Source organism: Microcaecilia unicolor, chromosome 9 (assembly GCF_901765095.1).
Source record: "Microcaecilia unicolor chromosome 9, aMicUni1.1, whole genome shotgun sequence".
Classification (NCBI taxonomy): domain Eukaryota; kingdom Metazoa; phylum Chordata; class Amphibia; order Gymnophiona; family Siphonopidae; genus Microcaecilia; species Microcaecilia unicolor.
Genome location: NC_044039.1, coordinates 96,072,957 through 96,099,109, shown reverse-complemented (window position 1 = coordinate 96,099,109; position 26,153 = coordinate 96,072,957). Strand labels below are relative to the sequence as shown.

The window sequence follows — 26,153 nt, the reverse complement described above, 5'->3', positions numbered from 1 at the left end:
GTCCCAAACAGACTCTCATGTATTTTCAATCAAGAAATACATCAAGATTTCCTGTTCAAAAATATGTGAGGTAGATGTCCATACTCTGGAAACATCCAGCATAAACATCAATTTATAAACATTCAAATTATGAATGGGAGAAAGTAAGGAAAATGGACATATGGCATCATTCTTTGAAAATGGCCACACAGACATCCATGCAGAGCAGAGGCGCTGCCTAGTGGTTAGTGCAGTGTATTCAGGTTCAAATTGTACTTTAACTCTTTTATTAAATTTTGAGCCCTCCAAGAACAGCAACATACTTACTATACCTGAATGTACACCACTTCTAGAAACTACTACTACTACTACTTAACATTTCTAAAGCGCTACTAGGGTTACGCAGCACTGTACAATTTAACATAGAGGGACAGTCCCTGCTCAAAGAGCTTACAATCTAAAAGACAAGTGAACGGTCAGTCCAGTAGGGGCAGTCTGGATTTACTGAACGGTAAGAGTTAGGTGCCGAACGCAGCATTGAAGAGGTGGGCTTTAAGCAAAATCTTGAAGATGGGCAGGGAGGGGGCTTAGTGAACGGGCTCAGGAAGGTTGTTCCAAGCATAGGGTGAGGCGAGGCAGAATGAGCGGAGCCTGGAGTTGGCGGTGGTGGAGAATGGTACTGAGAGGAGGGATTTGTCCTGTGAACGGAGGTTTCGGGTGGGAACGTAAGGGGAGATGAGGGTAGAAAGGTAGTGAGGGGCAGCAGACTGAGTGCATTTGTAGGTAAGAAGGAGAAGCTTGAATTGAATGCGGTATCTGATTGGAAGCCAGTGAAGTGACCTGAGGAGAGGGATGATATGAGTATATCGGTTCTGGCGGAATATAAGACGTGCAGCAGAGTTCTGAACAGATTGAAGGGGGGATAGATGGCTAAGTGGGAGGCCGGTGAGGGTAAGTTGCAATAGTCAAGGCGAGAGGTAATGAGAGCGTGGACGAGAGTTCGGGTGGTGTGTTCAGAGAGGAAAGGGCAAATTTTGCTGATGTTAAAGAGGAAGAAGCGACAGGTCTTGGCGATCTGCTGGATATGCGCAGAGAAGGAGAGGGAGGAGTCAAAGATGACTCCGAGGTTGCGGGCAGATGAGACGGGGAGGATGAGGGTGTTATCAACTGAGATAGAAAGTGGAGGAAGAGGAGAAGTGGGTTTTGGTGGAAAGACGATGAGCTCAGTCTTGGACATGTTCAGTTTCAGGTGGCGGTTGGACATCCAGGCAGCAATGTCGTATAAGCAGGATGATACCTTTGCCTGGGTCTCCGCGGTGATGTCTGGTGTGGAGAGATACAGCTGGGTGTCATCAGCATAGAGATGATACTGGAAACCATGAGATGAGATCAGGGAGCATAGGGAAGAGGTGTAGATTGAGAAGAGAAGGGGTCCAAGGACAGATCCCTGGGGAACACCAACAGATAGGGGGATGGGGTGGAGGAAGATCCATGAGAATGAACTCTGACGGTGCGGTGGGAGAGATAGGAGGAGAACCAGGAGAGGACAGAGCCTTGGAACCCAAATGAGGACAGTGTGGCAAGAAGTAAGTCATGATTGACAGTGTCAAAAGCGGCGGATAGATCGAGGAGGATGAGGATGGAGTAGTGGCCTCTGGATTTGGCAAGGAACAGGTCATTACAGACTTTAGAGAGTGCTGTTTCTGTCGAGTGTAGAGGGCGAAAACCGGATTGAAGTGGATCGAGGATGGCATGAGAGGAGAGAAAATCAAGGCAGCGGCTGTGAACGGCACGCTCAAGTATTTTGGAGAGGAAGGGTAGGAGGGAGATGGGGCGGTAATTGGAGGGACAGGTAGGGTCAAGTGATGGTTTTTTGAGGAGAGGTGTGACTACTGCGTACTTGAAGGTGTCAGGGACAGTTGCAGTGGAGAGAGAGAGGTTGAGGATATGACAGATGGAGGGGGTGACAGTATGAGAGATGATGTTAAGTAAGTTGGTGGGGATGGGATCAGAAGAGCAGGTGGTGCATTTCGAGGAGGAAAGAAGGCGGGAGGTTTCCTCCTCGGTGATGACAGGAAAGGAGGAGAAAAAGGCCTGTGTTGGTTGGTTGAGGGAGAGGGTTGAAGGGTGAAGAGGAGGAGATGGCTTGGTAGTGAACTCAAGGTTGATCTTTTGCACCTTGTCGCGGAAGTAATCAGCCAGTGATTGAGGAGAGAGCGAGGGGGGGGGGGAGCGGAGGGCACTTTGAGGAGGGAGTTAAGGATGGCGAAGAGACGACGGGGGTTGGAGCTGAGAGAATTGGTCAATTGGGTGTAATAGTCCTGTTTGGCAAGGATTAGGGAGGACTGGAAGGAGGATAGCATGAATTTGTAGTGAAGGAAGTCTGAATGGGTGCGAGATTTCCTCCAGAGGCGTTCAGCAGATCGGGCGCAGGAGCGAAGGTAACGGATGCAAGGGGTCAGCCAAGGCTGGGGATTAGTACGCTTTGTGGGACGGGAGGTGGATGGTGCGAGGGTGTCCAGAGCAGAGGAGAGAGTGGCAGTGTAAGCGGAGACAGCTTAGAAACATAGAAACATGACAGCAGATAAGGGCCAAAGGGCCCATCCTCAGCAACCACTATCTTCTCCTTTCCCTAAGAGGTCCCACATGCTGTCCCACACCTATCCACCTTGTCTCCACCACGTCCAGCAGGAGGTTATTCCACGTGTCCACCACCCTTTCCATGAAAAAGTCCATAGATTACCCCTGAGGCTTTAACTTGTTAACTTCATCCATTGCCCTCTCATTCCAGAGTTTTCTTTCATTTGAAAGAGGCTCACCTCTTGTACATTAATGCCATGGAGGTATTTAAAAATCTCTATCATATCCCCTCTCTCCCGCCTTTCTTCCAAAGTATACATATTAAGGTCTGTCCCCATAAGCTTTATGACCGAGACCACTGACCAATTTTAAAGCCGCCCTCTGGACAGACTCCATCCTGCTTATTTCTTTTCGTAGGTGCAGTCTCCAGAATTGCACCAGTATTCTAAGTAGCCAGAGACTTATGCAAGGGCACTATCACCTCTTTTCTTCCTGCTGGTCATTCCTCTCCCTATGTACCCGAGCATCCTTCGCCTTTTCAACCTGTTTGGCCACTTTAAGATCATCAGATATGATCACCCCCCCCCCCCCCCCCCCCCCGCTCTTCTTTTGTTCACAGAAGTACTTCACCTCCTATACTATACCATTCCCTTCTATAGCCTTTTGGCTTTAGGCTTACAGCTGGCTTATATATTTAAGTACAATAGATCATTTTCTGTTTCTGGAGGGCTCACAAAAAAAAATAAATTTAGAAGAAAAAGAGCTGAAATGGAATTTGAACCTGGGTCCTTTTGTTTAAAGCTGAGAAGCCGGTGTTGTTATATTTTCCGGCTGGAAAGGGGATTAAACATAATCACATTTTTTTGGTTACCTTTTCTTTTATTGCTCTAAAAATGTGGAATGAATTATTAAATGATGTTATACTAGCCGTAAACTACTTGCAATTTCGGAAGCATCTTAAAACTTGATTGTTTCATAAGTATTTATTGCAATGAGATCTTCCACATCAGTTTATGATTGTATTGTGAACACTGTACTTTCTATGCTAAATAATAGTTAACTTTTGTATATTGTATCTTCCCTACTCATGACTAGGGGGCTCATTTTCGAAAGAGAAAAACATCCAAAAAGTGTCATAAAGCACCATTTGGATGTTTTTCTTCTCAAAATGTCAAAATCAGTATTTTCAAAACCTATTTTGCAGATGTTTATCTATGCAATCCATCTGCAATGTGTCCAAATTACAAGGGGGGGGGGGGGGGTGTGGCGTTTCAAGGGGGGGATTAGAGCATGCCCAATGCTTGGATATTTTACAGTCATAATGGAACAAAGCAAAAACGTCCAGGACTAAAACTAAGACATTTTGGTCTACACCTGTTTTCAGTGCAAATAAGGCACAGAAAGGTGCCCTAATTGACCGAGTAACCACTGGAGGGAATCAGGGGTGATCCCCCCAATACCCCACCCAGTGGTCACTGACCCCCTTCACTCCCCCCAAAATGTGAATAAAAATATGTCTTACCAGTCTCTGACAGCCTCAGATGTTAAAAATCTGCAGCATGCAGGTCCCTAGAGTAGTGTAGTTGTCAGTGCAGTGCACTATGGAGTGGGGGACCCAGGTCTATCAGTCACACTTGTGGTGGAAACTGTGACCCCTCCCAAAGTCACCAAAACCCTGCTGTACCCATATATAGATGCCCCCTTCACCCATAAGGGCTATTGTAGTGGGGGAAAGTGTGTTTTGGGTGGGTTTTGGAGGACTCAGGGGACAAGATAAGGGAGCAAAGGTGAGATGTGCACCTGAGAGCATTTTCATGAAGTGCATAGAAGTGCCCTCTAGGGTGCCCCATTGTTCTCCTGGGATATCTGGGGGACCAGTCTACTAAAAATGTTGGCTCCTTCTACATCCTAATGGCATGAATCTCTATGTTTTGCACTTATTTGGGGTTTTTTTTCAGAAATGGACCATAAAACAAAACATCCAACGTACAAAACCTTGTTCAAAACAGTATTTTTGAGAAAAAAAAAAGATAGATGTTTTTCTTTTTTGAAAATGACCTTCTTTCCTTTTCAGATTTTGGACGTTTTATGCAAAACGTCCAAAGTTGGACTTAGATGTCATATCAAAAATGCTCTTCCACATGTTCTTAAATTTGTTACCTGCATTGAACTTATAAAGGTATATATGAGCTGTAAGTGCTATATTGGTATTGGTATTGATATCTAAGCTAGGAAAGATTCACAGTAGGCATTTTAGATTCTTGTTTCCCTCCAATCCTGACCCCAAATCGATTCTTCTGATAGCAAAGTCCTCCATAAGGAGGAGTTTGCTACATTTCTGGTATCCTCTTAGACTACATAAAGATAAGTGGGAGCCTCCTTTAAGGCACCTCGATGCTGCATCGGGTTGCCCAGATTCTGTTAAAGAATACTGTGTAACCCAGTATCAGGGCACCTAAAATCTTGGCACCCACAGTTATTCCATCCATAGACCTTGTGTAAGTGCGAGTGCACATAAATTACAGTATTCCATAAGTTGTGTGAGTAAGTGGCAGCCTTGTCCTTGGTCCGCCCATGTACGTCTCTCTTGCATTTAGGTGTTATGCCACTTAGGCTTTCGCTTACAGAGTAGCACTTAGGGGGAATATTGGCATATATGTGCACGCGGTGGTGTCAGCATCACAATTCAGAATATTTACATGCATAGCTCATGTGTAAAGGTAAGCGCCCCATTGTAAAATTGCCTCCTTCCTTTTAGATGGGCCTCCACCTTCTGCTTTGTCTCCACATCACACTTCTCTGTAGGACTTTTAAGTTATTGCCAGTTCCATACAGGAGTTGATTAGTGATATCATTTCTAAATATGTTTATGATGTCACAGCCCTTACCATTTTCCATCTACTCTTTGTTTTTGAGGATTTTTTTTTTGTAGAAGTTGGAGCAGACTTGGTAGTTATGGACAGAAACCTCTTTAATTCTGGCCAATTATAATCTGAACCGAGTCATCTCTGTCCTCATTCCAAACAACTGATATATTGATAGAGCATGAGTGAAGACTGTTGTTTCGCAGTTACACTGTACTGCTCCTAACAATTCAACTCAAATTTATGATCTTTGCTTTGACTGCCATATATGTGCATTGCCCTTGCTATTACACTCTCTTCAATAACCATTTCATAATACTGCATGTTTTACTTTTTTGCAAACTACTATGAAAGTGATGACTCTCTTCTCTTACAGGTCTTGAAAGGGACAAGTTTGATAATAAAACAGTTTCTTTTGAGGAACACATCAAGTGTGAACACAACATGTGGCACTACTTGTATTTTATAGTTCTGGTCAAAGTTAAAGACCCAACTGAATACACTGGACCTGAAAGTTATGTGGCTCAAATGATTGCAGTAAGTGTTTTTTATTCTTTTCATTTTCTTTGATATGCTTATAGGAAACATTCGGGCCAATATTCAGCCTGCGGCAACCAGTGTTTTTTTTCTTGTTGTTTTGATTTATTTTGTTAAAGCTGGCCTTCGTGAGCTTTTTATGCCCAGATATTCAGTACTCTGATACTGGTGCTAAATATTCAGTTGTGATGCAAGCACTGGCACTTATCCAGATTTCATAATATTCAGACCGGTACTTGGATAACCACCCAGATAGTCAGGATAGTCTTTTTCCTATGGTAACATTATCCAGGTAGTTACCCAGCTATTGGACTGAATATTACTGCTATCCAGCTATCTCCAAGCTCTGCCCAGACTCCACCTCCAAACTACCACAGCACTGCCTGGATAGTAACTAGGTGGTCTGACCGTATTTTCAGTAGCATTATCCAGGTAAGTACTGCTGAAAATCCAGGTAAGTCTTGGTGGATATTGAGCTCACTATATTTCCACTATGAATAAATCTGTACAAATTGAATTGCATAGTTCTCTGGTTGTATTTGAAAGTGTGTTATGATCTTAAATTTCAACTAAAAAATATAGTCACTTGCTTAAACAATGGTGGAAAGGGGAATCACACATACTAAACCATCAGCCTAAATTTGCGTAGGGTGTCTAGATCAGAAGATAGATGTCCAAATCAAGATATTAAATATAGGCAATCTATTTTGTACTGGCTCACTGAACATAGAGCTTTATCTTAAATACTTAAAAGGCCACATTAAAAATACATGTATTTGTTATAATGCACAGAAGAAGCCATTTTACAAAAAAAAAAAAAAAAGCTGCATCACTGAGGACTTTCTACATGTAAGAGCACCATTTACATGTCTAAGCAATGATTGTACTACATAGATGTGTAATGGGTGGATTTAAGACTGCATGCATGTCCATGGGGGGCTAGTTAAGCGGTTGAGCTGCATGATTTGCATGTTTTAAACATTTTGAGGTGGTTTTTAACCCAGAGAGAGGTATGCACAATTTTCAAAGCTTAGGTCCAAACAAGAAGTGAGCTGACATTTATGCGTGACTTCAGGCAGATGTAATTGCTGAAATAAAAATATTCTCAGGTAAATTTAAAATACATGTGTACATCAAAGGTCCATTGAAACCATGGCCATAACACTCTTTCTTGTGGCAAAGATGGCACCAGAGTAACATAGTAACATAGTAGATGTAGGACACTTGTGCTTTCCTATTTTCTGTCATTCTGGTACCAGCACTTAGGTAGGTGCCCATAATATCCTTCAGGAGACCAACACCAACCAGCCCCAACCTGGAATTTTTGCTCAGCTCACGGAGTCTTGGCTCCCTTCTGGCAGGGCCGCCAAGAGGGGGCGGGGGGGGGGGGGGCAAAATTCCCTGGACCTGAGCTTCTAAGGGGGGCCCGGCACTGGGGTCTCTCTCTCCTGCTTCTGATGAGGCTCGGGTAATTGCTTCCCAACAGGAGCAGGAGAGAGAAAACTCCGGTGCCGGGCCCCCCTTGGTTGGCTGGGGAAGACCCAGAGGAGCAGACACAGCAGGACCTCTAGTTTGGCTGGCGGGGATACCCCCCAGGCCCTGCCAGCAGAAGAGATCTTCCTCCAGCTACTCTTCATTCTGTCACATTGCCTGCCAAGTGGCTGCTTTTCCCCTCAGGCCGCACATGTGCAGTTTTGAAACTGAGCATGCTCGACTTGAGAGAAAAAGCAGCTGCAGGGGCAGGCAACGCGGCAGAGGAAAGAGCAGCACTGGAGGAAGACCTCTTCTGCTGGCGGGGCCTCGGGATCCCCGCCAGCCAAGGTATTTTCAGTTCTGGCGGGCGGCCAGGAAGGCAGTGGCGGCAGCCATGCCCTGTGCCTGGCTCAGTCTCTCAGCAGCCCTGCCTTCTGGTTCTCATTACATGGTGGAAGCTGTGATGGCTCAGGCCGAAGCTTGAGAAAACAGGAGCTCATGGCTATCGGTGGAAAAGCAGTTTCTCCGGGCCCTAAGAATGGAATACCATCAGGAGCATCTTCCCCAGTATTGGGATCTCTGCTTTCGGGTTTGGCTTCTGTTTCAGCAAGCCATGTCACTCACATTAGTAAGCAAAAAATGGAGGCATCAGGTTCATCTGGAGAAGGGCTAGTGCTGGGTACCAGCTTAATTCAGCTCTTAAGGATTCTGTCAGAGATCACTTTAGAATCCATTTGGACTGCAGTCAAAGCCCTCTATAAGGTCTATACTACATTTGTTTCTGCTACCTTGGGTAATTCTGCCATGATTAAGGATTTGCATAGTCGACCATCTACTCAAGAAATGAAAGCTTCTGATTTGGAGGGGCCTGTCGCTTAGGTTAGTTCAGGGGACTTAAGCTGAAGATAAATATATATTGATTTCTAAGACTGAAAACTTAGAAAATAGTGCAAAATCCCTGAATCTGAGACTCTTGAACTTTCCTATTGACAAATTTAGTTCACCTCAAGAAACCTTTTATAAATTCCTAAATTCAGTATCCAGCAATGGGTCTTTCTACTCTACAAGAATTATATGTCCTTCCAGTTTCTTCTAAGGAAACCATTGAATGGGAGGACCCGCTTGTGGGAGAACTTTCCTCAGACAGATTAAGTGTGACAGCAATTTTGGAAAGATCTTAATAAGAAATATCCCATAGAGCTACCTTATTAGTTTCTTTTGTATTTCTTCAAGATAAGCATTATTGAGACTTTATTTTAGATCTTCTGAAGTAAATTTCTTGGGTGACAGAGTACAGATAGTTCCAGATGTATCTCGTTGGATGCAAGAGAAGAGGAAATAATTTCTGCTTCTGAGGCAGGAGCTTCTTTCATTGGGAGCAAAGTTTGAATTAAGTTTTCTATATAAATATATAGTCTATTTAAATCATGTAACATCATTTTTTTTAAACCTTCTCAATTCCTTTTTTTGTTTTTTTTGGGGGGGGGATGGGACAGCTTCGACGTAATGGTATAAAAGTTCATTAGCTACGTATTTGGTTTATTTAGTGCTTTGCTACATTTTTTGAAACTATTTTTCCTTTATTACAGCTTCCCATGTTTGTGGAGGTTACTCCCCTCCCCCCCCATATTGTGGTCTACATAGCCTGAATTTGTATGGGGGGGGGGGTTCTTCTTTTTTTATTCATTCCTTATGTTGCATATTTTGGCAAATGGCTGTACTAAGTTCTCTTTGTGTAAAATTTAAAATTCTATAAAGAAATACATTTTAAAAGCACTCTTCCTTGAAATCTGGATGTGTCGCTGGCATATGTGTATAAGTAGTACCTAGCTTAAACACCAGGATTTACACCAGGTTTCAGTTGGATCCCAGTGCTACATGCTATTCTATGAATAGCGCTCTGCGTGGATTTTTTTTGTGTGTATATATAGAGTAGTAGTTATACGTGTAAATTGTCTTAGCTTTCCACATGTAACCATTTTAGAATTGCCTCCCAAGTGTTTAACTCTGGCTTTAGCGAACATTGTCATCCCTTTTTATATTCAGTACTTTTATCAACTTCTTGTTTTATTAGCCCATTCAGCTGTCTCATGTAATTTCAGTTAAAAGGAAGCTTAGCAGTGAGCGGACATAGGATGAAAGTAAAAGGGGACATATTAAGGAACAACCTGAGGAAATACTTCTTCATGGAAAGGGTGGTGAATTTGTGGAACAGCCTCCCGGCTGAATTCAAGCAAGCATGGGACAAGTACACAGGATCTCTAAGAGAGGAAGGGATAGTAGATGGCATGAATGAGCAGACTAGATAGGCCATATAGAGGGGCATAATCGAACGTTGCCGGTGATCTATGCTGGTGGCGGCGCTACAGCTGGCTGGAACCGTATTATCGAAAAAGATGGCCGGCCATCTTTTTTTTCGATAATACGGTTTAGCCCAGCCAAATGCCTTGGAGTTCGCCGGGTTTGAGATGGCCGGGTTTGTTTTTCAGCGATAATGGAAAGTTATGTCAACCATCTCAAACCCCGGCCAAATTCAAGGCATTTGGCCGTGGGAGGAGCCAGCATTTTTAGTGCACTGGCCCCCCTGACATGCCAGGACACCAACCAGCCACCCTAGGGGTCACTGCACTGGACTTCAGAAAAGCTCCCATGTGCATAGCTCCCTTACTTTGGGAGCTGAGCCCCCCCAACCCCCCCCCCAAACCCACTACCCACAAATGTACTGCACCCACTAAAATTGCTCCACGGACCTGCATACAGCCTCTAGGACTTATTGCTGCTGTATAACTTTGGCACACCAGTTCACACCTGAAGAGTAATCTCTCTGAAAAAGTCCTTTCTTGAAATAACCACATTTACTCACAGTTAACTGCAGATCAGAGTCCCCTGGTACTAAGATTAGCAGTAGGTCAGAGCTGGCACAATGGTGTACAATGCCCTCTTACAGCACCATTCAAGGTAAGAACTACGTTCTCTAATGTGGGTAACACAGGAAAGGGAACTAAAACTGGCTTACAAAAATGGCCACTACTGCATGGACTACAACAGGAAACAAAACAGGGCACACTCTGACCCAGTTAGCAGGGGGGAAAAGCACCATGGGAGTAGAGCCCAGTACCCTACATCCACCACAATGCATTGCTAATGTGACTCTGCAGGGCACCTAACAGAAAAGGTGTCACACTCACCCGAGAGCCACATCGCAACCAGGGAAAGGCTGTCGGAGGATAGCACACATTCTGCTGTCATGGAGGTGGGTACGGCATTTGAGGCTGGCATACAGGCTGGCAAAAAAGGTTTTTAGTTTTATTTTTTTAGTATGGAAGGGGGTTGGTGACCACTGGGGGAGTATGGGAAGGTCATCCCCCATTCCCTCCAGTGGTCATCTGGTCAGTTGGGGCACCTTTTTGAGGCTTGGTCGTGAAAATAAAAGGACCAAGTAAACCCGGCGAAATACTGCTTAACGCCGCTTTTTTTTTTTTTCATTATCGGCGAAAGCCGGCCATCTGGTAGCCACACCCATGCCCGCCCATGTCCCACCTTCGCTAATCTATCGACACGCCCCCTTGAACTTTCGCCGGCGAAGCAACGGGAAAGCGGCGATGCTATCTAAAATGCCGCTGTCGATTATACCGATTTCGCCGCTTTTAAGAAATCACCGGCCATCTCCCGATCTGTGTTGGAAGATAGCCGGCGAGCACTTTCGATTATAAGCTGGATAGCCTTTATCTGCCTTCAGTTTTCTATATCTATATTCTATAAATACTGAATATCAGGCCCTATATGTTTAGCTTAAGTTCTGCTTTTTTCTAGATTTCATCATTATGGTTATTTCATTCCATGTCCCTTTATTTTGGTTTGTGGCTCTTCCTCTGGTGTTACTTTACAATATGGCCATATAAATTATAGAGCCAAGTCTTCGCCATTCAACAAAGCTTGTTTATCTGCCTTCTCGTTTTTATCATGGTGAAGTTCAGGTTTTGATTATTTAGTTTTCTTTCCTTGGCTTGCTTGTGGAATGAAGCCATCTGCAAGCTGTGCCTCCTTTGTGTAATTATTTTTAAATACTGATGTGACCCTTGCTATATCATGAGTAATTAGTTACAACAGCAATTATGTTAAATTGCATCCATGCCATTGTGCTAAATAAGATCTTTGCTTTTCCTCTGACAGGCTAATTTCTTAGGAAATGCTATGTTTATTTCTTTTGTGCTTTTCCAAGAAATAAGTAATTAACAATTTCTTCCTAATTAACTTTAACATTTTCACTCACATCATCTATTTGTTTAAGATCATTGTTGAAGATTTTATGTTATTGTTGTTATATTTCCTTACTTTTTGAATGCAAGTAGAATGAAATATATCAGAACTATGGCTGGTTATACAACAGCAGCTGGGTCCCGTCCTGGTTAAGTTACAGCCCATCTGTTCAGAATAGATCCCCTTTTGCAAAAACATTACTTAGTTCCATTACTACAAGAAACACAGATAAAAACTAATACAAGCTTATGATTACACATCAGATGGTCCCACCAATGGCAACTATAGTTTTCAGCATCACTCAGGTAGAGTAGCCTAATGCTGTCACAGCCATTTTTGTCCTGGAATTGTTGTAGGTTGTGCAGTGGCGTAGGAAAGGCGGGGTGGTGGGGGCGATCCGCCCCAGGTGTACGCTGCTGGAGGGTGCAGAGAGCAGCCGCGCACCTGTCAGCTCCGCTGGTTCTTTGCTCCCTCTGCCCCGGAACAGGTTACTTCCTGTTCCGGGGCAGAGGGAGCAGGGAGCCAGTGGAGCCAACAGGTGCACAGCTGCTCTCTGCACCCTCCAGCAGCCAAGAATGCCCCGGGGGGGGGGGGGGCTTGATGCGCTGGGGGTGTCGTTCTGCACCCTGGGGGGACAGATGCCACTGCATCTGGGGGGGGGGGGTGCAGCGGCGATCCGCCCCGGGTGGCAGCCGACCTAGGAATGCCACTGAGGTTGTGATACCTTTCATTGAGGGGCCCTTTTACAAAGCGGCGGTAAGCCCAACAGGTGCTTACTGTTTGCTCTTCTGGGTCTACCACCTTAGGCTGGCGGCGGTAGTCCCGCCTCAAGTGCATGCCATTTCTGGGGTAAAAAGAAAATCTCTGGAAATGACTTGCATGGAGCAGGCCACCCGAGGAAATTGTCACATTCAAAGATTTTGTTTTGAGTTTGCCTTCTTCCTCCCTGTGAATTAAACTGGACCTCTTGCCCAACTCCTTCAATAAATATTATTTACTTTTACCTGCAACTGCTTTGTGGTCTGTCTTATTTGGGCTCTGGATGCGCCCTTGCTCATGGTACCACACTAGGTAAGCAAGCATACATCTCCCTCTCTCATATGCTTGGAGGGTAATTATATAAAACATTTTCCACATGTAAAATGCATTCTACATGTGGAAATGGCTCTTATAAATTGCATGGCAAATACAGGTTGACAAGATGGTGTATAATTATATGCATGCTGCATGTAGACATTCCCTAGGGCAGTGATGGCGAACCTTTCATAGACCGAGTGCCCAAACAGCAACCCAAAATCTAATTATTTATCACAAAGTGCCAACAGAGCAATTTAACAGGTGGTGCATTCCCCCCTCCCTCATCCCCCCTCCTCCTCCCTCATCCCCGTCCCCCTCCCCCTGAGTTCCAGGCACCCCTCCCTCCCCCTCCCTTCGAGTTCCAGGGCCCCCTCTCCCTTCAAGTTTCAGGGTCCCCTCTCCCTCCCTCCCTTTGAGTTCCAGGGTCCCCCTCCCTCCAAATTTTAAAAGTCATCTATCTTACCTCGTCGGGGTTAGGGCGGCAGCAGTGGTAAAAAGCATGCAGGCTCGGCTCGGTGCTTAGTTCCATTTTCCCTTCTCTCTCTCTCTCAGCTCTGGCCCCACCCTTGCGGAAATAGGAAATGAGGGCGGGACCAGAGCTGAGAGAGAGAGAAGGGAAAACAGAACTAAGCACTGAGCCGAGCCTGCATGCTGCTGCCCTAACCCCGATGACGTAAAATAGATGACTTTTAAAATTCAGAGGGAGAGAGCCTGGAACTCGAAGGGAGGAGGGAACGAACTTCCGGTGGATGAGGTGACGGCACGTGCCCTCTCTGGGTTCGCCATCACTGCCCTAGGGCAATGGTTCCCAAACCTGATTTTGGAGGCACCCCAGCCAGTCAAGTTTTCAGTGTATTCACAATGAATATTCATGAAATATATTTGCATACAGTGGAGGCAGAGCATGCAAATGTCTCTCATGAATATTTATTGTGAGTATCCTGAAAACTTGACTGGCTGGTGTGCCTCCAGGACCAGGTTTGGGAACCACTGCCCTAGGGCATAGTTTAGGCAGTGCAGGTGTGGAGTTACGCAGTACCTGTGTATTGTATAAATTACATGAGTATTAATTACAAACTATATGCACACATTGACACCTTTTTTAGACCAGGTGCAATTTTGTATGTGAGCATTTATGCATTTTGGGGTGATAGCCTAGGTAGCTGGTTTATAAAGGTAAATAGGTTCCCATGTTGCTTTATAAAATAGATTCCATTTTGCCACTTTGACATAGGTGCCCTGTTATCGAATTCCTCCTATATGTGCATATATGTGAGAAGTGGCAAGTAGGTCTAAAGAAGGTCCTTTGCTCTACAGACAAACGTTCCCCATGGTTCTCCCCAGAACTATGGGTCCTTAAGCATAAAGGACATCAACTTGAAAGAAAGTGGCAAAAATCTCACTTAGACAAAGATAGGCTCAACTGTAAGAAACACATGGCAATGTACCGCCAGGCTTTAGTAACAGGCAAAAAACAATATTTCTCTCAACATATAGAACAAGCTTCAAATTCAACCAAGCAACTATTTAAAACAGTAAACAGCCTACTGCAAACCCCAAAACAGAACCAGCCTCGTCAGTCACTACTAACCAGCAATGATTTTGCCACATGCTTTGCCAACAAAATTAAAGGTCACCATCAAGACCTACAGATAGTCCCATCAAAGCTCCCACCAGCTAACAAAGAGAACATTCCCTTTTCCTCACCATTCAGATCCATCTGGTACTCATTCAACCAGGTCACAGAGGAAGTTCTTGGAAAAAATCCTAAAAGGCCTACGGACTACAACCTGCCCTCAGGGCCGTGCCGATGCGGTAAGCGAGGTAAGCGCCGCAGGGGGGGCGCCCACCTCTGGAGGGCGCCGCCGCGGTGCTTACCCTCGCCCCGCGCCGCAAAGGCCTTTAAATATTTTACCTGGGTCGCAGCAGCGTCAGTGAAAGCGCTGCCGACCAGCAAGGGCGGGGCGGTGGGGGCGGTCCGCCCCGAGTGTCATCAGAAAGGGGGGTGCCGCCGCTCCCGCTGCTCTTCTTCCTGGCAGCCCCTCCCCCGCACCAGCCCTTTAAAAATAAATTGCCGACGCGAATAGCGAGCGCAGCACCTCGTGTGCAAGTAAAAGAAGCGGATCCGATCATCTCATTGGGCCTTCCCTCACTGTCCCACCCTCCTCTGACGCAACTTCCTATTTCCTCTAGGGCGGGACAGTGAAGGAAGGCCCAATGAGATGATCGGATCCGCTTCTTTTACTTGCACACGAGGTGCTGCGCTCCCTATCGCGTCGGCAATTTATTTTTAAAGACCGGGTGGCAGGGAGAAGACGAGGCAGGGTGAGGGTGGGGGCAGATGGGGTGAAGGTGGGGGGGACTCGGATAGCAGAAGGGACTGGGTGGGAGACAGATGGGGTGAGGGGGACTCGGATGGGCAGAAGGGACTGGGTGGGAGACAGATGGGGTGAGAGTGGGGGGCACTTGGATAGCAGAAGGGACTGGGTGGGAGCCAGATGGGGTGAGGGGGACTCGGATGGGCAGAAGGGACTGGGTGGGAGCCAGATGGGGTGAGGGGGACTCGGATGGGCAGAAGGGACTGGGTGGGAGACAGATGGGGTGAGGGTGGGGGGCACTTGGATAGCAGAAGGGACTGGGTGGGAGACAGATGGGGTGAGGGTGGGGGCACTTGGATAGCAGAAGGGACTGGGTGGGAGACAGATGGGGTGAGGGGGACTCGGATGGGCAGAAGGGACTGGGTGGGAGACAGATGGGGTGAGAGTGAGGGGCACTTGGATAGCAGAAGGGACTGGGTGGGAGCCAGATGGGGTGAGGGGGACTCGGATGGGCAGAAGGGACTGGGTGGGAGACAGATGGGGTGAGGGTGGGGGGCACTTGGATAGCAGAAGGGACTAGGTGGGAGACAGATGGGGTGAGGGGGACTCGGATGGGCAGAAGGGACTGGGTGGGAGACATATGATGGGGTGAGGGTGCGGGGCACTTGGATAGCAGAAGGGACTGGGTGGGAGCCAGATGGGGTGAGGGGGACTCGGATGGGCAGAAGGGACTGGGTGGGAGACAGATGGGGTGAGGGTGGGGGGCACTTGGATAGCAGAAGGACTGGGTGGGAGCCAGATGGGGTGAGGGGGACTCGGATGGGCAGAAGGGACTGGGTGGGAGACAGATGATAGGGTGAGGGTGGGGGCACTTGGATAGCAGAAGGGACTGGGTGGGACACAGATGGGGTGAGGGGGACTCGGATGGGCAGAAGGGACTGGGTGGGAGACAGATGGGGTGAGAGTGAGGGGCACTTGGATAGCAGAAGGGACTGGGTGGGAGCCAGATGGGGTGAGGGGGACTCGGATGGGCAGAAGGGACTGGGTGGGAGACAGATGGGGTGAGGGTGGGGGGCACTTGGATAGCAGAAGGGACTGGGTGGGAGCCAGATGGGGTGAGGGGGACTCGGATGGGCAGAAGGGACTGGGTGGGAGACAGATGGGATGAGGGTGGGGGGCATTTGGATAGCAGAAGGGACTGGGTGGGAGACAGATGAGGTGAGGGGGACTCGGATGGGCAGAAGGGACTGGGTGGGAGACAGGGTGAGGGTGGGGGGCACTTGGATAGCAGAAGGGACTGGGTGGGAGCCAGATGGGGTGAGGGGGACTCGGATGGGCAGAAGGGACTGGGTGGGAGACAGATGAGGTGAGGGGGACTCGGATGGGCAGAAGGGACTGGGTGGGAGACAGGGTGAGGGTGGGGGGCACTTGGATAGCAGAAGGGACTGGGTGGGAGCCAGATGGGGTGAGGGGGACTCGGATGGGCAGAAGGGACTGGGTGGGAGACAGATGGGGTGAGGGTGGGGGTGAGGGTGGGGGGGCACATGGATAGCAGAAGGGACTGGGTGGGAGACAAATGGGGTGAGGGTGGGGGCACTTGGATAGCAGAAGGGACTGGGTGGGAGACAGATGGGGTGAGGGGGACTCAGATGGGCAGAAGGGACTGGGTGGGAGACAGATGGGGTGAGGGGGACTTGGATGGGCAGAAGGGACTGGGTGGGAGACAGATGGGAGAAGTGGCATGGATCTGGAACTGGGGTCTGAAAAGTGAGCAGGAGGGAGAATGGGGTCATGCCTGGGGCAGAGGTGAATGGGAGAATCAATGGATCTGGAACTAGGGGCAGCCGCAGGTGGGAACTGGGAGCCGAAAAGAGGGGGCATTGAGAGAGGGGGGATAGATCCTGGATGGAATGGGGAGTGAGAGGGAGGGCAGACCCTGAATGGATGGGAGGGGGAAAGAGAGAGGGCAAATGGTGAATCGAAGGAGCAGAGAGAAAGGGCAGACAGTGGATAGAAGGGAGTGAAAGAGCAGACAGTGGATGGAAGGGGCAGAGATAGAGGGCAAATGCTGGAGGGAAAGGAGAGAGAGAGAGGGCAGATGGTGGATGGAAGGGGGAGAGAGAGATGGCAGACTGGGGCAGATGGTGGATGGAAGGGGCAGAAATAGAGGGCAGATGTGGATGGAAGGCACATTAGAGAGGGCAGACACTGGATGGCAGAGAGAGAGCGAAGACAGATGCTGGATGGAAGGAAGACGGTGAAAAGAAGATGAGGAAAGCAGAAACCAAAGACAACAAACTGTAAATATATATTTTTATTATTTTGCTTTAGGATATAGTATTTTAGCTGTGTTAATAAATGTTTATAAATAGAACATGTAAATAAGGTAATCTTTTTATTGGACTAATTTTAATACATTTTGACTTAACTTTCAGAGAACAAAACCCCCTTCCTCAGATCAGGATAGGATACTGTAACAGCACTATACTGTATTGACCTGAGGAAGGAGATTTTGGCCTCTGGAAGTTAAATATATTAGTCCAATAAAATGGTATTATTTTATTTTCTGTATTTGTTTTATTTCTATTTGTTAATTTGTAAAGTGGTGATTGGTATTTGTTAGTTTTTTCAAATTTACATCTGCTGTCTTTATATTTTGCACAGTACTAGGAGACATTTTCTGTTTCTGTGGCGTTGCATTGTATGCAGAGTCTGGCATTGGGGGTTCAGTTTAATTTTTGTCTAAATAGAAAGTTTATGATTACTTATTCTATAGTGGATTAGGGTGTATCTGTGTTTGTGAAAAAGACATGGCTTTCAGTTGGCATTGACTGTGCAGGATTGACGATCTGTACTATTCTGTCTGGTTTCGTTTTACAATAGGTGAATTGATGTTCTAGTGCTCACTGTAGTGCTTAAGATGCTTTCCTTTTCCTTGTGTGACTCATAGAAACGACTGCTTATGGTATGGTAAAATTGCTCTACAGGTCGTGTTTTGTATTCTCGGTATGCCTAGTACTGGATTTGGGGGGGGGGGGTGTTAAAAAAATGACCGGCCCCGGGTGTCAACTACCCTAGCTACGCCACTGCTGCCGACGTCTCCCTTCCCTTGCACTCGTTGGTTCCCTCAGTGTCCCGCCTTCTTCTGACGTCAGAAGAAGGCGGACACTGAGGGACCCAAGAGCGCAAAGGGAAGGGAGATGTCGGCAGCGCTCCGCTTTCACTGACGCTGCTGCGACCAGAAGTAAAAGATTTAAAGGCCCCAGGGCGCGGAGGGAAGGGCAGAGAGGCATGGATGGGAGGGCAGAGAGGCATCGATGGGAGGGCAGGGCCCAGGGAGAGGACAAATTGCTGGAAGGGGAGGGGAGAGAGGATTGCTGGCTATGGATGGAGGAGGGAAGGGCAGAGAGGGACAAGGATGGACATGGGGGCCCAGGGAGAGGACAAATTGCTGGAAATGGAGGGGAGGGGAGAGAGGAGGATTGCTGGCTATGGATGGAGGAGGGAAGGGCAGAGAGGGACAAGAATGGACATGGATGGGAGGGCAGGACCCAGGGAGAGAGGAGAAATTGCTGGAAATGGATATAGAGCAAGAAATGAAGAAGAAAGGAGAAAAGTAAAGAAATAAATGGAAAGGAAGCCCTGGAAATGGAGTTAAGAGGACAGATAGCAGCAGAATCAGATACTGGACCAGCATGATTGAAAAAAGAAAGTCACCAGACAACAAAGGTAGAAAAAAAATCATTTTATTTTCATTTTAGCATTTGGAATATGTCCACTTTGAGAATTTACATCTGCTATCTTATTTTGCAATGTATACCAATTTGTTTCTAAGAATATTGCTGACAATTCCTTTCAGTGTGGCAAGTGGTGAGCGATCATTTTCATGGGGGGGGGGGCGTGATCATTTTCACGGGGGGGGGGGGGGGGGCGCCAATTGATAGTCTGCAGGGGGGCGCCAGAGACCCTAGGCACGGCCCTGCCTGCCCTCTTGATCCCTGCCCAGCAAAAATGGTACAATGAGCAAACATAGGTCTCATTGAAGGGGCCACAAAAATTGTTAACACCTCTCTTGTGGAAGGACATTAAAAAGAGCTGTGGTGCTCCCCCTACTGAAAAAGAACTTATTCGACCAGAACAAGCTCAAAAACTATTGACCAGTTTCTAACATTCCTTTCCTAGCAAAACTATAGAAAAGACAGTCTGCATTGAACTCAGTGCCTCGCTAGTTGAAAGGAACTGGCTAGACCCATGTCAATCTGGTTTCAGACTTGGTTATGGAACAGAGATGGTTCTTTGGGTACCTAACATAAGTGGACAAATACCGGACTTCAAAATACCTTTTGGGAAGTATGAACTCCTCCTAAAGTCACAGGTCAGAAATCTTGGGATACTGCTAGACTCATTACTCACTCTGATTATGCAAATTCAAACTACCTTTAAAAATTGTCTCTATCATCTATGGCATCTATGAAATCTCTCTCCATATATTGAAAAGACAAGTCTGACGATAGTTATCCATGCCATAATAACATCATGACTGGGCTATTTTAATGCCCTGTGTACTGGTCAAACCAAAATGAGTTTGTATCAGCTCCATCTGATTCAGAATGCTGCAGCATGACTGATAGAAGGCTGCAAATGGCATGACCACATTGCACCCTTCCTGCAAAAACTACACTGGCTACCAGTGCCTTACAGGGCTAAATTTAAAACTCTGTGTTTGATTTTCAAGGCCCTCAGACAAAATGAGCCAGAGTACTTAAAGAATAAGTTAGCTCTTTGCACACCTTTGTGACTTCTATGGTCTTCTCAAGGAGCATCACTATCTGTTCCCTCATCAAAGGAATTGTATGATGTGATACCCGCCAGTGAGCCTTCTCAGGAGTAACCTCCACACTCTGGAATTTACTCCCAGAAGGGCTACATATAACTTGAGACTACCTCTACTTCAGGAAGCAGGTAAAAGCCTGGCTCTTCTCCCAAGCCTTTAATACATAGGGTGACTGATTATACACCCATTCTGCACCTCGACTAGCTTGCTACACCCACTTTAACTTAGACCAGTTCCTTATATCTTGATTAACTATACAAAGAACTTGCCTTTAGTTTATCCACCCATTTATTTATCCCAACTGACTCTGGACCACACATCTTGTCCCCATGTATATATCTGCACTTGACCCCTCAACTATATGATAAGATGTATTATTAAAAAAAGCATTAGTATCATAGCAATGTTATTTGAATGTTCTAATTGTGTGCTTATTAGATACTCCATCACTTACATTGTATTATATCTCTGTTAATTTAGTTTCAGTGCTGTTAAATGTGTATAATTTTGATCCTGTTTCATGATTATTAGGTCTCAATTTTCTGCTTTCAAGTTTTCCTCTTTCTATGTCTTTATATGTTCATTTTACTATTGTTATGCTGTTAACAAAATTGTAACTTTGACATTAAACTGTACCTACTGTACACCGCCTTGGGGGAATCTCCTCATAAAGGTGGTTAATAAATACAAATGAATAAATTAAATAAATAAAATAAATAAAGTAGAGCCCACTGAAACAGACATTGTCAAACACCATTTCCCTTTTTATTTTATTATCCTATTTTCTCCCTTGCTGGTCCATGCTATGTTCCCCAGTTGCAGATAGCTCAAGGCACCTGTACTTGTCCATGTTAAGCACAGATGGTTGGACAGCAGGGACTGTGATGGGCAAGCCTGGGCCTGAGAGATGGAGAATGTGAATACAGATGATCTGCACCACTGCAGAGCGCTGTGAGCAGAGACACACAGTCAGCCAAAAAAGGTTTATTTTAAACCAGGGGCGTATCTGGAATCCGGCGGTAGGGGGGGCCAGAGCCAGAGAGGGGGGGGCACATTTTTGCCTCCCTCCCCCCCGCCGCCGCCGCCGCCGCCTCTCTCCACCCCCTCCCCGCCGTCAACCCTCCCCCGCTGCTTACTTTTGCTGGCGCCGAGGTCCCGACCCGCAATCTCCGTTTTTCGTCTTCCTCCGTGGCCATGCTTCCAGGAAGTAACGCTGCAGTGCTGATTCGTTGACTCCAGTTCGACGTCTGACGTCAGACGCCGAACTGGATTCAACGAATCAGCACTGCAGCGTTACTTCCTGGAAGCATGGCCACGGAGGAAGACGAAAAACGGAGATTGCGGGTCGGACCTCGGCGCCTTCAAAAGTAAGCAGCGGGGGAGGGTTGACGGCGGGGAGGGGGGCCAGGGCGAAATCTGCGGGGGCCCAGGCCCCTGTGGCCCCACGCAGATACGCCCCTGAAACATCCGAGAAAGTGAGTTTGAGGAAATGCGCTTTAAGGCTAGAGAGGATAAGACCAACACAGGAGCTTGCTGAAATAGGAAGAAGGTTAATGTAGATGTGGAAGTTATGAAGGCTGTGTAAATGCTTATTTTCAGATAATACATAAATACCTATGTAACTTCAAAATACTAGGGGGAAAACAGCAGAAATTGGAACTAGATTGAATCCACTTGGAGCAGGCATAAGTGTTCATGCATATGTTATAGAATATGTACACAAATTGTGACTCTGTCCTTTAATATAACTATACATGAGTCATGTAATATTGCGCACCTTCTTGTCACCCTTAGGATAATTTTATAAAAGCCTTATTTTATGTGTTTAAAAGGCCTTTACATGTGGAACAAAAAAAAAACCTTTATGAAACTATCTCCCATAATGCAATTCAAGAAAAGAGAATGCTCAAAGCACACAACTATGGAACGCATTACCAAGCACCTGGAAAACAACATATGACCACCTAAACTTCCGGAAACTACTAAAAACTAACTTGTTCAGAAAGCCATACCCTAACAATCCAACTTAAATGCCTTAACCCGGCGGCATGTCGAAACCAAAGCTAGAACTGGACATAATTTAACTCTTCCTCCTTACGATTCCCAATGTGTCTATCACACATTGACCTTTACTCTATCACAACCTCACTCTGTATTTGTTCAAACCGGTACTGGCGATCGCCTCTACGGTACTATGTAAGCCACATTGAGCCTGCAACTAGGTGGGAAAATGGGGGATACAAATGTAACAAATAAATAAAGTTGTGAGATAGCCTTGCTGGTGTGAGTGATGCAAAGGTGATCTGGCATCTAATGAGGTGCGATTGAGAATAAAGCCTGGTAGAAGAAACCCACTCGAGCCATCTGGATGTAGAATGCCCTCCTGGTACAGGTGAAGTTAAAGGGTAATTATTGGACACTTAGAAAAAATATTAAAAATTACATTGTTTCAGCAGGCATTTGAGGAAGGGAGTAAAGGTAAAGGAAGGATGGGTGATTCCCCCTTGGAAGTAATTCACTGTCACTGGAAATTAAATATCGTGTTGTTTAATATTTGATAATATTTGAGGGCAAGGTGGTACATTATGGGAGGGAAGTAATGTCTGTTTATGTTGTTCTATTTGTTTAATGGATCACTGGATTAGGATTGTGCCGTTCATTTTATTAATGTCAATATTTCTAAAATGGCTTCTCCTGCTGTTCGTGCCAGCCAATACATGTGCACTCCTGCAGGTATTTTAGAAAAACTTCTGTGTCAGCAGAGCCTTTTCTACAATAGTGCCAGAACTGTGTACATCCCAATCTGGTTGTCTGAGTTCTGATCTCCACGTTCTATGTAAAATTGGGCTCTAAGTCTCTCAGCTGAAATCCTGTTGCTACAATGAATGGAAAAGTCAGGGTAGGGAATGAAATATGAGAACATTACCCCTTTCTCTCAGCATACACACATATATATACCTTCCCCTGGTACCTATGAATAAACATTACTGGTTCCTTAGTCCAAACTAGCAGGTTCTGATTGAGATGGGATCCTAAAGGAGCAGAAGGAAGTTATAGAATCCCACACCTCTGTCATCCCCCCCCCCCCCCCAAAAAAAAAAAAAGAATACAAAATTGGAATCCATGCAAACTTGGGTCTTCCTGAAACTTTTAACTAGCCAGTCTAACCGTAATTATCTATGCTTTTATTTCCATATAGGAGAAGAACCTGGACTGGTTTCCTAGGATGCGGGCTATGTCCCTTGTTAGTAGTGAAGGAGAAAATGAACAAAATGAAATCAGAAATCTACAGGAAAAGCTGGAGTCAACCATGAGCCTTGTAAAGCAACTGTCTAGTCAGCTAGCTGAACTCAAAGAACAGGCAAGTGCACCCGCTCTGTCAATATTGTGAGTTACATAAGCAGTAATATGACAGCATGTGCATGAAAGGATTTCAGTCTACAAACCACCAATGTGTTCATCTATTAGCCTCTCAAGTTTCCTCCCTTATGGTCCTCTGCTTATACCTTTTGCATTTACTTATGAATACTTATGAAATTTAATGATGTTTTAATGTTGACATATCAACATTTTATACTTTGCTTTTGAAAAATAATTTTAGCTTTAGTAAACACACAGTCGAATCCAGCTCAAAATAGATTTTTCTCAAACTAGTTAGAACCTGAACAAACCACATTGGGTATCTTAGCTGATATCTGCTGGACTGTAATAGCACCTACCACATTTATAGAGCAGGCTACAGCCTCCAGACCATCCACCTCACATCAGTGAACAGCATGATATAGCTTTGAAAACTTCACCTCCATGAATCCTGGCTTGCAAACAACTTGGCTCAGTCCCAGTATACTGATGAGGTTTTTGGCCAAACATGGTTGTGTTTTCAACTAACCAAAAAGTAAAATAACCCTTCTATATGCCAAGTCCTGGAATGCAGTGTACTTTTTACAAACCTGATCTTGAAATGTACTTCTTTTGTCTTTAGCTGTCTCTGCATTTACTAGATATTGATATGTTCTGAGTTTAGTCTCTCAGAATATTCTCTGTCCTCCATTTTCTAATATGCTTTGTAACTTTTTAATGCTAACCTTTACCCTTTATATTTTTGGTCACCTCTTTTATAAAGCAGACTGGTCTCTTTTTCTATCATTCACTTTCTGAATGTTAGGCTAACAAATCTTTCTATTGGGAAGATTGAGCTAAGTATAGAGGATCCCTAGTTAAGAGAAAATGAAGGTAAAACCAGAGATTAAGTTGACCCAGTAATACTGCAAAAGAAAAAGACAATACAGTCTAAATGGACTGGATGGTCTTTATAGTAAGGAAAGAATATTGATCTTTCTTAAATTCAAAGCTTGGGAGTAGTGGTTAGAGCAGCAGGTTCAGAACCAGGAGCCAAGGTTCAAATCACTTATTTTCTACTGATGTGTATTTTGATCTTGGGAAATCACTTAGAAGGTAATTTTATAACTGTGTACACGTACAGTATGCAAATATGTTTCCTTCAGAGCTTTGCCCAATTGTCCAAGCAAATGTATGCTCATACTTCTGCTGTAAAAATTGCTCCAGGGAAACTGCAATGTACACCTACTCAGACTGACTTTTCAGGGGTAATTTATGTACATACATTTGAATTTTCAAAAGTATGCTCATAAATCTTTAAATCTCTTCACCAGTCCCACTCCCAGGAATACATCCATTCATGTCATCTGCAGAAGGACAAACTTTTCTAATTAACCCCTCTCCAATATCTCTCACAAAAATATTGACCCATCCTCAAAGAATTTCCTGGGACACTTGACTCATAGACCATATTTCTGCAGATTGAACTTCATTTACCACTACTCTCAGTCAATCAGTTTCTAATCCAAACATTCAAGGTGGCTGAATGACTAAGAAATTGATGAAATCAGTTTGAGCATGTGCTTCGCTAATAATATTTCAATTGGAATGGGAGATTTTTCTGTATTCTTCTCTTCCTCCTTTTCATGTATGCATCCTCATCAACTGTAGGAGGGAATGCCTGTCATATACTAAATCAGTGGTTCTGAAAACTGGTCCTGGAGGTACCCTAGATAGTCAGGTTTTCAGGATATCCACAATGAATATTCCTGAGAGACATTTGCATGCAGTGGGGGTAGTGTATGCAAATTTCTCTCATAAATATTCATTTTGGAGATTGTGAAAATCGGACTGGCTGGGGTGCCTCCAGGACCAGGTTTGGGAGCCACTGTACCAAATCCTTCAGGGGTCCTTTTACCAAGCTGAAGTAAAAAAGGGCGTTTTTTCCCGAAGCCTCTAAAAAAAATGGCCATGCAGTAAAATTACTCTTACTGCATGGCCACTCATTGAGGTGGCGGTAAGGGCTCCTGTATTAACTCGGAAGTAACTGGGCTGCAGACTGCGCTGCCCGATTACCGCCAGGTTAGCACCACAGTAAAAATTTTCATTGTGCCGGAAATGGCGCACGCTTGAGGTGGAACCACCACCGGAGGCTGCGTTGGGCTGGCGGTCATTCAGGGTTGATGTGCGGCAAGCCTTTAGAAAAAGGACCCCTCAGTGCTTTCTTCTATCAGGGTGGGGCATCCCCAGACTATTGCATTCTTTACATCACCTGTTCAGGCTCAGTTGAATGCCACTTTATAAATGTTTTGATGGATATTCCATAAATATTTTTTGTTATGTTAAGAATAGATTGGTGTTTGTGTCATATACTATACTTCAGAAAAGCTCAACTTTTTCTCACTGTGTGCTGTATTTAGATGACAGAGCAAAGGAAGAACAAGCAGCGACTGGGTTTTCTTGGATCAAACTCCTCTCATGTGAATCATCACATGCCCCCACACTGATACCCTGGGAAAGCTAGAATGCACTTTCATCAGTATTTCTTCTTCAACACAAGACCAAGATGGTGAACAATGCCCACTGTTACAAAGTTTAAAAAAAAAACATGTGACATGATGTAAAGTTGTTTTTGCACTGGAATCAATTTGTATTTTTTGATACGGTTGAAAGGACCAACAAACTGTCCAAGATGCATAACAAGATTCTTGTTTATACTTTGCACTAGAAACTATCTTAAGAATTATTTCCTCTCTAAAGTGAGGGAATCCACTTGGAAAATGATTTAACATATACTTTTTAAAACAATTTGAATTGCCATATCATATTGGCTCTGCTATACTGGCGTTTAGTTTTCTTTTTTTTTTAATGCAATAAATGTTTATATAAAAT

The 26,153-nt window shown here is 45.3% G+C and overlaps 1 protein-coding gene across 2 annotated transcripts in view; it reads left to right on the top strand.

The window, feature by feature from the left end:
* LOC115477466 (inositol 1,4,5-trisphosphate receptor type 2) overlaps positions 1-25,868 on the top strand; it is an 801,768-nt gene extending 775,900 nt beyond the window's left edge. For both annotated transcript variants that reach the window (XM_030214365.1, XM_030214364.1), the window contains exons 54-56: positions 5,800-5,960; positions 23,122-23,283; positions 25,682-25,868. In XM_030214365.1, coding sequence (XP_030070225.1) covers positions 5,800-5,960; positions 23,122-23,283; positions 25,682-25,768 — 410 coding nt within the window. In that variant the 3' untranslated portion in view covers positions 25,769-25,868. The remainder of the gene's footprint in view (positions 1-5,799; positions 5,961-23,121; positions 23,284-25,681) is intronic.
* Positions 25,869-26,153: the final 285 nt, after the last annotated feature.